The sequence below is a fragment of the Larus michahellis genome, chromosome 7 (assembly GCF_964199755.1).
Source record: "Larus michahellis chromosome 7, bLarMic1.1, whole genome shotgun sequence".
NCBI lineage: Eukaryota > Metazoa > Chordata > Aves > Charadriiformes > Laridae > Larus > Larus michahellis.
This window is the reverse complement of record NC_133902.1, coordinates 50,801,743-50,814,613: the sequence shown is the minus strand read 5'-3', so window position 1 is coordinate 50,814,613 and position 12,871 is coordinate 50,801,743. Positions and strand designations below refer to the sequence as shown.

The following is a 12,871-nucleotide window of genomic DNA, read 5'->3' as shown; positions in this document are numbered from 1 at the left end:
AATTGTTGAAACATTTTTAAGTTAAAGGGTTTTTTTATCTGCTTGTTTTCCTTACTGCTTTTAGGTCTGAGTGCCTTTTAAAGGAATACTGATGTTCAGTAATTCTTTAGCCGGCATTTTAAAAGTGGCATTAACTAACTAAACAAGACACAAATTAGAAACAAGCAATATACAAAGCATGCAAAGCTGCTTGTGAAACAGACACGTGCTGTCTGCCAACCCTGACGTTTTTACCAGTGTCTCATTGTTTCAGATGCTGCTTTAGGCTTAACTTGCAGCACTATTGTGAAATGGCTCTTCTTGACAAGCTCTGTCAGATTCTGCCTATTGGAATTTCAAGTGGGAAAATGTGATACATTTAGCACTCAGAAGTCCTTTTCTCCTAATAATAAAAGCTGGTAAGTAATGCAGATGATAGTTTTCTTTTAGCTGCTGGCTTACACTACAGCGCTTGTTAGAATTACTATAGGAAAGAACAACTAAAATCATGCCTACGTTAAGAACCTGGGGAAGGATTTAGTTGCTTTCATCTGGTGGGTGAAGCGGCATGCAAAAGCTAACCAACAAAACAGGCTGGTTATTCTGACTACAGTCATTGTCTTTCATTTCTGTAATATTTCATCATTGTTCCAGCTTTTGAAGTTGGGACCCCTGAGTAAAGCGAGCTGGACCCTGCTTGCTGTGGGTAACACAGTGGTGCTGTGAGAGGACTGTTTTGTCAGATGGTGCTGTTCCTTCAGTGAACGTGAATACAAGTGAAGAATATTGATTTGAGCACCATTCATTTAGACAGGACTACTCTGACCCAGAAAATACTCCTTCTCTACCTCAAAATAGAGCAACCATCTCCTGTCCCCAAATTCTGCCCCTTTACAGTCTGTGACTGCAGGTGTGCTGTTATTGACTGGAAAAGGGGAAACATGACCCCCATTTTTAAAAAGCGATTAGATATTAGGAAGAAATTCTTTACTCTGAGGGTGGTGAGACACTGGAACAGGTTGCCCAGAGTTGTGGATGCCCCATCCCTGGAGGTGTCCAAGGCCAGGCTGGATGGGGCTTTTAGCAATCTACTCTAGCGGGAGGTGTCCCTGCCCAGGGCAGGGGCTTGAACTAGATCATCTTTAAGGTCCCTTCCAACCCAAACCATTCTATGATTCTATTTGCAAGGAAACAAACTTCACTAACCTTCTTTGGTCTTTTCTTCTGACCCTCAAGAACTTCAAAACCCTTTGGAGATCTGTCAACAGCACCATATGACCTGGCAAGGGAAAAGAGACTATGTTTTGTCCAGTAACTTCCACTGAAATTGTCCTAGTAACAGACTGCGGGGAAACAAAGGACTTGTCCTAGTAACAGACTACGGGTGAACATGCTAGTTATAGGTTGTAAAGGACCCCGGGAATGAAAGCAGGCTGGGATAAAGGATACCACCCAAAGACCCTAGATATAGTACCTTAAACACACCTTAGATATAATACCCAGGTCACTCTATGATCCTGTCACACTACTTGTCACCATTTATTACTCGGGAGGTGACAAAGCTCATCACTATGTCTCCTTTTTGTGTGCCACCCTGTTCGCATCTATTACAACCTTTAAAAGAGGTTGTGTAACATGTTTAAAATTATTTTTGAAACGTCTTGATTTTGAGGGTAGTAACTGGAAAGGGCCAGGAGAAGGGCACGTTTTCAAAGGCTGGGCACATGCCCTTAGTAAAGAAACCGTGCCATGAACCTGCCCGAAACAGCCATAAAGATGGAGATGTTCCCGGCCACTTAACAAATTTAAGAGAATTTCAGAGTTTTGGGGGGTTTGTTTTAAACTCGAAAAATTCCCGTTTAAATGCTGCAGCCTAGAAATAACCTCGTGTCCAGCACTAAAACCGTCACCAACCTTGCAGGCAGCGGCGGATGCAGGCAACCGGCGGCGGCGAGAAAGGGGCGCCTGCCTGAGGCGAGGCAAGGCGACGCTCCGGCGGGAGCGCTAAGGGGAACATGGGGGGCGGGGGCCGTGAGGAGAAGGGGGTGTCCTGCCTCCTCAGGGTGGCCGTGAGGGGAAGCCGGCGTCCAGCCGCCTCACGGGGGCGTGAGGAGAAGAAGGGGTTCCGCCGCCTCGGGACAGCCGTGAGGGGAATGGGGTGTCCCACCGCCTCACAGGGGCCGTGAGGAGAAGTGGGGGTCCCGCAGCCTCAGGGGGGCCGTAAGGGGAAGGAAGTCTCCCGCCGCCTCAGGGACATCCTGAGGAAAAGGCGGCGGAGGCGGCGTCTTTCCACATCCGAGCGCGCCGGCGGACGCGGAGGGGCTCCGCCACCGCCCCCGAGGCGGCCACCGGGGCGGGGCGGGAGCGACGGTGCCGCCCCCCCGTGCCTGCCCCTCGCCGCCGTGCCTGTTCGCCGCCGCAGCCGCCCGGTTATGGGCGTGAGAAGCGGTGGGCGGCGGCGGGTGGGTGGCGGCGCCGCGAGGGGGGCGCGGGCTGCGATGGCGGCCAGACGCTGAGGGAAGCCCGGCGTGGGCTCCCGCTCGCCGGCATCGGGGCCGGGAGGGGGGAGAGTGCTGGTGTGCGGGAGTAGTGAGGGGCTCAGCCCCGGTCCCGGGCATGGCGGAGACCCTGAGCCCCTGCACCCCACGGGGCCAGTGTCAGGCCAGCATGGGTGCCAACACCTCGTCGGCCAACGTGGATGCCAACGCCTCCTCGGCTGCCTCTGCGCTGGTGGGTGGCAGCACGTGGAGGAGCCGGGAGCCCTTCTCCATCTTCACCATCCTCATCCTGACCCTGCTGGTGCTCCTGACCGTGGCCACCTTCCTCTGGAACCTGCTGGTGCTGGCGACCATCCTGCGAGTGAAGGCTTTCCACCGGGTGCCCCACAACCTCGTGGCCTCCACGGCGGTGTCGGATGTGCTGGTGGCAGCCCTGGTGATGCCGCTGAGCTTGGTGAAGGAGCTGTCGGCCGGGCGGCGGTGGCGGCTGGGCCGGGAGCTGTGCCTCGTGTGGGTCTGCTTCGATGTGCTGTGCTGCACGGCCAGCATCTGGAACGTCACCGCCATTGCCCTGGACCGCTACTGGTCCATCACCCGCCACCTGGAGTACACGCTGCTCACCCGCCGCCGTATCTCCAACGTCATGATCGCTCTCACCTGGGCGCTCTCCGCCGCCATCTCCCTCGCCCCCCTCTTCGGCTGGGGGGAGACCTACAGCCCTGAGCAGGAGCGCTGCCAGGTCAGCCAAGAGCCCTCCTACACCATCGTCTCCACCGGCGGGGCTTTCTACCTGCCCCTCTGCGTGGTGCTCTTCGTCTACTGGAAGATCTACAAGGCAGCCAAGTTCCGCATGGGGGGCCGCAGGAGGAACGCTGTGATGCCCCTGCCTGAGGCTGCTCAGGTAAGGGTGGGGGACAGGGAGAAGAGCCCCCACTGCCTCCCCCAGGCGCCTGTGCTCCTGCTTTTCCTCTGCTGCCAGCCACCACACCGGCATCGGTGGTTTTGGCATAGTGAGAAGACTGAGACATGCGCTGGGGCTCTCGTGAGAATTTAGCTCTGTTACAGACCAGGCATGAGCAGTAATTAGCCAGTCAAAAAGTGACACTCTTGGAGAAGAGTTTAATTCTCATTCTTTTCTTAAGTGGGCTATAAAAGTAAGTGACAGGTGCATTCACTGCCAGTCTGGAGAGCCATTTAAAAATCATCTCTTTAGTCTGAATTTAAGATTCCTTGGGGTTTTTTTCTCTTTATTTTTTTACAGTGTTGCTGGGGTAAACAAAGACATAAACAGATCCCTAGGTTGTATACAGAGTATACAATTACCTGCCAGCACGGACTTTGTGTGGGATCTATCAGTGTCTGAATAGATTTTAACAAGTAAATTATACACTTTGTTTATGTGCTTGGGCTATATTGCCTTGAATACTGGAAACATACTGCTCACTGCATAGTACTGAAGCTATGCACAATGAATTGTTACTATTTTAAAATTACCAGCTGTCTTAAAAACCACATCCTCCTCCTCCTCCTCCTTATCCCAAACGTTGCCAGTAATCCTGCAAGCCCTTGTCAGGTGGGAGGTCTCATTCATTTTGGGGATACAACTAGCTGACAGAAAAGCTGTGTCCCCACGGAAGGGCTGGGGTCAGCCCATAGTGTCCCGTTAAGTCAGGGTCTCTGCATGACAGTATTGTCAGCCGTGCTGTGTCGCCAAGCTGCTCGGTAGTGCTCTCTGTAAACTCCCTTTGCTTTCTGTCACATATCCTTACTTTCGCTCCTAACTGTGGAGGAACTGATTCTTTATAGTACATTTTTGTGATTGCATGTAGTACTTGCTGAGTTCAGTCCCTTCCCAATAACGAAAGACGAGCTGTGTGGATGTTAGAGATATCTAAAGAGATATGGAACATTTCTGTTCAATCGGGGCTAATTGTGCAGACCCTCACTCGTCTGCTAAATCCCTCTAACTTTGATTTGGAGTCATGGTGGGAAGCGTTATTATGGTCATGAATTAAAGTCTGTAAGTTGTGTCCCCTGATTCTAGCAAGAGACGACAGCACTGGCAATTATATGTGGTCAGACTTGCATATTTGGATCCTAATGTCTTGAAGATGTTTTTAATATAAATTGATTTATGAAGCTGTCTTCTATGCAAAAGCAGAAAATGTGTTAGAAAAGATGAGAATGGCTCCTCTAGTGGCATTTTTTTTCCCTATGGCCTTCATTCCCTTGTTTGCACCAAATTTCTTTCCAAGTTGTTATAAGTATGATGAATGCATTGCTTGGAGTTATGTATAATCTTTCCAAGCATGAAAGCTAACTGCATATTTGTATGCTTTATCTTTTACATACACTCTCATACAGGACTAGTTGTTTGGAATCTAAAATTCTGGGAAGCTAAATAAAGCGGAGGCATTGCTGCTTCAGTTTTAGCCCGTTGTTGGTATGTCAGTTTTAACACAAAATAGTCTGGCTCCTAATTGTCATAGTTCTGTCTGCAAAAGCCCTTGCGTGGGCACAGCTAGGCTGGCAGGTAAGTGCTTTTTTGCTGATGCACTGTCTGGAAGCTAGTTTAGGCTATACTGACAAAAGAGCTCCTGCCAGCATGAGCTGAATACCCATTTTGGAGGGGTTGCTATTATAGCTGTTAACTGCAATACCAGCAAATGCTCAAGCCAGTAGTTCTTAATCTTTCTTATATTGGCAGGGATTGACATAATAACTTCTCCTTTTACAACAGTGATTCTTGAATCTGCAATTGGTATATAGTGGCAACCTTACCCATTGTCCCAGCAGCTTCATTTGCTGACTTAAGTAAAAAGACTTTTGTGATATGCACCCACACCTTCACTCATCACCTTTTACATCATCATGCCCAGCTGCGCGTGTGTATATTAAATGAACTTGTGTATCAAGGGAGCTGGTGGCATTCAGGATGCATTTCTTCTTAGTTTTCTTTCTAAGTTAAGAGACTGAGACTTACAAATTTTATCTGATCTCATTGCCTGAGGTGTTTGTAGTTTTAATGAGAGCTTGTTTCTTACCTTCCCTTGAAACAATAAAAATGCAGAACTGGGACCCTAAATTAGGCTGGTGCTTTTATCATTATTTGTTTGCTAATTATGAAACACTTTAAAAAGTGAATTCTACAGTCAATACTGACGTGAATGACCCTCATAAAAAACACTAGTGACATACCATCACTGACACTGACAGCTATGCTCTCTCATACCTTGTTGACAGTAGGTAGTAATTCTCTTTGTAAATAGTCCAACTGAAATAAATGAGACTGCTTGAAAAACAGCAGATACTGCTGGATAGTGCCCTTTTAAATCAATGAAGTCACTTGTAGCACAGCTTTTGCCAGCAAGAACAAGGATGGCAGAATTTGATTGTCAGGCTTACTTACATGTGGCAATTGCAGGGTCAGGATTAAATTTCGATGTGAGGTGTTAGAAATCAAGTTCTGTTGATGGTTGGTTTTTTAGTTGGTTTTGACTTTTTTTCCTCCCCTCTCAAAGTACTGTGTATAATGTATGAGTAATTAAGCCTGATCCAAACCTTATCAGTTTCGTGAGAGTCCTTCCCACTACTTAGATAGTGTCAGGCTCCAGAGCCCCAGTGGTGCAGTGTTGGTTTGTGCCTTGGCCTGTTCAGCCTTTCCAACCCACGAAACCAGTCAGGTCAACATGGGAGAGAAAACAGATTCTCATTTTCTCTGCAGGAGTCACAGGCCTTCTATTTTTTATTTCTGCCTCTGACTGTGCAAGTAGAAGAGATGGGTCAGGAAACAAAGTGCAGCTGTCCAGAAGAGTGGCAGCAGATGTCACACAGGAGAAAGACGAGGCAGGAAGCAAAGTGGAGTGCCTAGTGATTTCCTGGGAGAAATGCAGAGCTATTCCTGTCTACAGAAGAAAATCCTGTGAAAGAAAGCAGGTGTTCTTCTCCCTGTCAAATGTACTGTGTGTCATATTGGTGGAGCATCCAAGAAAGTGTAGACATTCCTATGTTTTGATCCTTCGTTGTGCATTTCAGTTTCTCGTGTTCTTGTTCAAAGACCAAGAAGTATGCCAAAGCTTCACTGAGGCAGCAATGATCTTTTTCGTTGCTGAATCACACTGTAATAGGCAAAACTCTGAATTTGTGATAGTAAGCCAGATTTCATTGATGTTTATCATCTTTACTGTTGTTTAAATCAGAAGTTATTGCAGACCCCGGAGGTATAGTACAAACACACACAGAGTACCTGCCATGAAGGACAAGTAATAGCAATCACTAAAGCTCTAAGGAACATCTTAAATCAAGGGATTTCATCAGAAGCTCTGTGGTGGCATGTTTTTTATAATGCCGCCAGGAGCACAGGAATTGGGAGCATACAGGTATTCAGTAGTAGCAATGTACTGGGAATAGACAAACAGCAGAAGTGGCATTGAACTGTTACTGCTGATCAATGTAGAGAGGAATGAATTCTGAAACCAAACTCCTTTGTGTCTGTAGAAGAATTTGTGCTTGAGAGCTCTTTTCCTTCATTTCACTCTCTTCATGACACTCTCACTGGGAAGAGGTTGTCTCTGCACTTTGCAGAGCCTGTTGTCCTCGAAATAGCTGATTTCATGAATTTAGAACCTAATTCTGGACCTGGAGTAGCAGTCCTATCATACCATCTTTTTTCCCTACTGCTCCTGGAGCAGAGCCTGAACGGAGGGAAGGAAATCTGTGCCCAGTGCATAGTGTGCTGCTAGCCACTGAGTGAGAACAGCATGTGACACCGTGCAGAGGTACTCACATATGAGAGATGTCCCCAGTATGAACTTGGTCGTCTTCATGGACTGCTTTAATGTACAGTCTGTGACCATCTTTTCCCCCATCAGAACCTGTTCATTAGTGCTCATCAGTAGGCCCAAAATGGGGGGAAAGGTTTTATGTTGGGCTTGTCCTTTCTTCCACGTGGTACAGGGATAACAGTCAGGTATTGTGACTTAGGTTAGAAATTGGAGTCATGCAAAGGCTCCAGGATTGGCACTGGAAGCTGCAGATTTGGTATAGTCAGAGCTGTGTTTAGTTCAGGAAGATCACAAGTGACAACGCTGGAAAGGAGCTACATTATCTTCTTGGCCTGTGCTCTTGTTCAGACAATGCCAAATTGCCGTGGATTACCCCAGTCCTGCATAAGGGGAGGATCCTGTAGCATGGTTCCCCCACCAGCACTGTGTACTGCAACAGTGTTTGCCTGCAGTGGACTAATTTACTTTCCATGTACTTTGCGTGGGTTGGCTTATAACAAACAGCCTTGACAACATAGTCTTGGGGGCTGATAGTTGTAGCAAGGATAATCTTGCACCAGCCAGGCCAGGGAGATGAGTCAGGTCTGCAGCAAATCATATAGAGAGCAATAAAATAAAAAAAATTGAAGTTATAATGAAAGGTTGGACTTTCCCATCTTTGCAAGATGCTCTGATACATATTTTCTGATATGAACAGCACTTCAGATTAAATCAATTTTTAACTTCAAAAATCTAGTGGACTTGTGCCCTGATGAATCGGGCCCCACAGCAAGGATGAGATGCTGGCAGTCCTGTAGCAGGTGTGTATGGTGACCAAGCAGGGAGGGAGCACAGAACTGCAAAGCTGACGTGTTTACAGGGTGATTGAGCACAGGAGCACTGAGCACCGGGCCTTGCTAGAAGCCCTGTGTAAAGTCTGGCTCCTTTTGTGATGGTGCAGGCCAGGAGCAGCTGGCCAGTGGATCACAGGTCTGCCAAGTGGCAGCGCTCATGCCGGGGGCTGGCACTTGGAACGGTACCCCACGCCGGGAATGCCCGAGAGGCTGGTGTCGTGGCGGGCGAGCCTGATGGAGCGCCAACTGAGTGAGGGTCATTCACAGCGTGTGCAGCTGGTCAGCTGGAAGCAATTTACAGGGTGAGCATTAGACACTGATGATCACGGAAAGCTGAGCTTTCATACAGCTCCCAAGGTTAAATGCTTGTCTGAGTCCTGTTGAAGGCACAGGCTGAAGGACCTTCCTGAGCAGGATACTACTTACCTTTTCAAGAACATTTTGTGTATCCTTTTCAAAGGATTTCTTATGGAAAATTGAAGGAAAATATCTCCAGTCTGCCAGGGATATTTATACAGTTTACTTAATGAAAGGTTCCATGAGAGATCCCATTATTTTTCCTAAAGCACCAGACCGCTATTTGCGCTTTTATTATTATTATTATTACTGTTATTACAACATCATTCAGAAGCCCCAGGCAGAACTAGTCAAAAAATAATTGAAAAAACAGCTATGACAACAGAGAAAGTAGAAATTATGTAGATAGGAAGACAACTGCTGTCCTGTAATATACGAAAAAACACCATGATCTATTTTCACTTGCTCTTTTGTATTCAGAGGCCTGATCTAACAACCAGTAGAGTTGTGGAAACTCCTGTGATTTCAGAAGGAGCTTGACCAGGCTATAAATGCATGCTTCATTAGGGAAAATACCTGAGGACTTTTATCAAAATAATTTAAATAACTTTTTCTCACCATATGAAATTAAGTGATAAAAGAGTTGCTACTAGTAAATTCTGCAGTTCAGTCACAAGCCTTCTAAAACCTGAAGTACTGAAAAGAAAAGGCTCTGATTTGATGATGGCACACTGCAAGCTCTATCTTTTGAGTGAGAGTTGAAGGTTAAATATAGTACCAAACTATGCCCGATGCTAGTGACAAAGTCCTTTGTATGGCTCTTCCCAAGAGGCATACTTATGTAGCTATTCCTCAGGGCTAAGACGTAATCTTTCAGGGTTGCTTGTCACAAATTTGTCCTCATGTCATACATTCATCCCTTTTTGCAGAGTGTGATTAAGGATGTGCAGAGCAACTCCTTCTGCAGACAAATGGTGTGATCCTTGCTACATGAGGGGTGTCCTATTTTAATTGTCAGGACAGATGTGATTTTCATTTTCCTCCATTATTTGCCTGTGCCCATAATCTGCTGCTCTTACATTCTGCAGCCATGTCTCATGTCTGAGGGGGAAGACAAGGATATCCATCTCGAAGAGTGATTGTCTAGCCATTGCCAGTGCTTCCCTCTCCGAGTTGCTGTTCTCATATTAAATAGAGGCCCTCCATCTATTACAAAGCTTGTACAAAGGTGGCACTCGCATGTGGAATATGTAGCTAATTCAACAACAACTCATCTTTGGAGTGGTGTCAAAGTCTTGCAGTGCCTGTGATTTACCATTTAGGCAAATTTTAGAGCCTCAGGTTGCATCCTTAAACTGTTTATTTTATTGCGTTGTCTTCTTAACTGTAGCACCTAGAAGAACCTTAAACTCGCAGATACTTTAATCTTCATATTAAAATCACAAGGGAGTATCTTCTTCTGGATAGACCCTAAGCACATTAATAACTTGTGCCCAGAACCTGTTTGCCACAGTCTCGCTGCCATCTGGGGCTCTGTGCTGTACTCACTGGAGTAGCTGACGTTTTCCCCTCTCTGGTGTAACTTCTGTTGAAGCTGGAGATTTTACTGAACGCTGATTGAAATGGTGTTTTTCTCTGGCAACGGAGTACTTCTGGTGAAAATAACAAGTACATCTGAGGGAAATAAAGGAGGACAGGTGACAGAAAAGAGAAAATGAGGACCAGAAAATGCTGCTTGTCCAGCAAAGCTTTTCTTTGATTACTACCAGAGAATTTTATAAGGTAATTCACAATGGTGGCACAGTGCCTGAGGGTACGTCACTTCGGGTGCATCCTTATGCTCCCATTGTCATATACTGTGTTGGCACTGTGACCAGGTTGCAGCTGGTGCGATACATGGCTCCGTGTCTCTCCAGGAGGGTGAAGTGCCTGTGATGAGATAGCCTCTGCCAAGGAAAAGCAGAAGGCACCTAAGTTCTGTCTTTCATAAGAGACTCTCCTTGATGGGTTTACTTTCCACTGAAATATTTCCAAAGTATTCAATTTTATTTCAGGCATTTAAGATTTGGGGGGGGGAAGTGGTGGTGGTGATGAAGTATCGGCATTTTCCAAAAAGCAGACCCATTTCTTAAAACTTTACTTTAATTGAAATTCCAGTCTTTTGTTAAATATGGGTCTCATGGGAAAATATTCCTGTAGATTTAGCAGAGGTTTTTGGGGTATTCTCTGTCCCTTCTGCAGAACAAGTGGTAGTGCCAAGTTCCTGTACCCACCAGGGATGGGATTTTGAGCTCTGCATCCAGGCAGTTAGTCTGAAGAAAATAGCTTTATGTTCTAGTCAAAGACCAGGCATTTGTTGCAGGTCCCTCCCTTACACCTTAGGGAGATGACACAAAGCGTCTGCAATGGAATGAAATTAATTTACGATGCAGGCCTGAGAAAACCTAACGGTCATGTAGCAGTGTAGGGGAGTCTACTTTAGGGACAGGCAGAAGGCACGTGCCTTTGTTAGCCTTCCTCAACAACCTGATTTCCTACGAGGTATCAAGGCATCCAATAAAATAAACTGAAAAAGAATGCCCACAACACACACGGCATCATTTACTCTTTATTTAGCTTTGTTTTTCAGTCACACTCAGGAGCTTTTCCAACATAATGAGAAGTCTAGTAATTTTGGCACTCTGGGGCATTTTCTTTCTTTTAGCATGTAAGGAATGGAGTTGGGGCCTTTTGTCGTAGGTGCACAGATGTCGTGCTGTCATTTAAAAGTAATACTTCACTCAAACAAACTGTCTTGGTAAAAATCCATGTTTGCTTTTGTTTTGAGGTGAAGGAAGCTTCGCATGAACCACAGATGGTGTTTACAGCTCGTCATGCAGCTATCGCTTTCCAGACAGACGGAGAAACATGGAGAGAACAGAAAGAGAAAAAGGCAGCTCTGATGGTTGGCATCTTAATTGGAGTTTTTGTACTGTGCTGGATCCCTTTCTTCGTCACAGAATTAATAAGTCCTCTCTGTTCCTGCAACATCCCACCCATCTGGAAGAGCATCTTTCTTTGGCTTGGCTACTCCAATTCTTTCTTTAATCCTCTCATTTATACAGCATTTAACAAAAATTACAACAATGCCTTCAAGAACCTTTTTGTAAAGCAGAGATAAAAGGGGTGAAAATGATTCCTTTCTTGCATACTACAGAGATTTCTTGAGAGACACATGCCTGCGATATGTACAGTTTTCATGCGCAAGAGCTACTTAAGAGGATTTAGGAGCAATGAAGAAGATGGAAGATGTTTGAATATAAATCTACTGACAGTTTACAGTTCCCTCTTGGAAATACATATATGCTGCTCCAGGGTTTGGCAAAGAAGCTCGAAGCAGTGAATACCTCCTGTCTGCTCTTTGAATCAACACGTGTTAAGGTCTGCAAGCAAAGCACTGGCTAATACCATGACTATCAAATCTAACCGGACTGATCTCATCTAACCAGCTACAGGTGCCATTCTGTAGCTTGCTCATCATTAGCAAAGGCACTGGTGGGAACTGCTAATGGAGCAATACTGAAATGTTTGTACGGGCAGGCTGCTGGCTTCATTTTTGAGATTTATTTGGAAAGGAGGGAATAAACATGCTGTATTCAATCAGTTGTTGCATTGATGTGAAATGAAAATGGATGTCTACACAGCTCAAAACCACACCCTAGTATGACTGAAGAGCTGCATGTTCTCTAACAAGCAGCACGGGAAGTCTTGGTGAAATACAGGCTAGTTGTGTCCCCTGGGGTTAAGTGACATTTTAGAACCAAGTGTACAATCATTTAGAGCTACTGGTAATATGCTTACACCTGCTCACGCAGGAGGAGGATCTAGCGCAGAGGTTTCACCTGGCATTTTATCCTCTTACTCTGCGGGGCTCAGGCTCTCCAGGCTCTCCTCTTTTCTGAAACCCAGGTGAGCTCAGGGTAGACACCTGATACCTCCCAGGGCAGGGGGACTGTATGCAGCATTATTTTATGCTGCCATAAAACTAAGCATGTATTTGTGTTACAAACACCAAACATGCTGTATTCAATCACCGGGTTTGCTGGCAGCAACATGTGTCTGCTTGTCAGAGGCAGGTGAGTACCTGCACTGCGCTGCCTGGGGTCCTTGCATCAGAAATGTTTTGCTCGTCGCCCTACCTGAGTGAATTCCACAATTTGCCAGCTTGCATCAGCTTTCTTCTACTGTAAGGAAGGTATTGATGCCATCAGGTCTAAGTGACTCCAAATACCCCAAAGTGACTCAAAACCAAGCCTTAAATTGTTTTTCCAACATCTAACAAACACTCCTGTCCCCGTAATATATACTTAAATAAATTAAAAGATAAGTATTTCTATACATACTGTCCAGTCTCTCTCTATATATATTTGTTCCTCTAGTGGGTTTTACTTCCTCCCCTTCCCTGAGGGAGGGATACTGGTAGTATCTTTGAGTATTTTTA

The 12,871-nt window shown here is 45.9% G+C and overlaps 1 protein-coding gene across 1 annotated transcript; it reads left to right on the top strand.

Moving 5' to 3' along the window:
* The first annotated feature begins 2,400 nt into the window (after positions 1–2,400).
* LOC141746763 (5-hydroxytryptamine receptor 5A-like) lies at positions 2,401–12,030 on the top strand. The gene is made up of 2 exons (XM_074595841.1): positions 2,401–3,378; positions 11,219–12,030. The coding sequence occupies exons 1-2, from the start codon at positions 2,596–2,598 to the stop codon at positions 11,549–11,551; spliced, it is 1,116 nt and encodes a 371-aa protein (XP_074451942.1). The 5' UTR covers positions 2,401–2,595; the 3' UTR covers positions 11,552–12,030.
* The last annotated feature ends 841 nt before the right edge of the window (positions 12,031–12,871 follow it).

Bases quoted from the DNA above. Each gene is read 5' to 3' on its own strand.
- LOC141746763 (XM_074595841.1), top strand. From the start codon at position 2,596: ATGGCGGAGACCCTGAGCCCCTGCACCCCACGGGGCCAGTGTCAGGCC. The intron at 3,379-11,218 runs GTAAGGGTGGGG...TTTTGTTTTGAG, and splicing joins CCCTGCCTGAGGCTGCTCAG to GTGAAGGAAGCTTCGCATGA.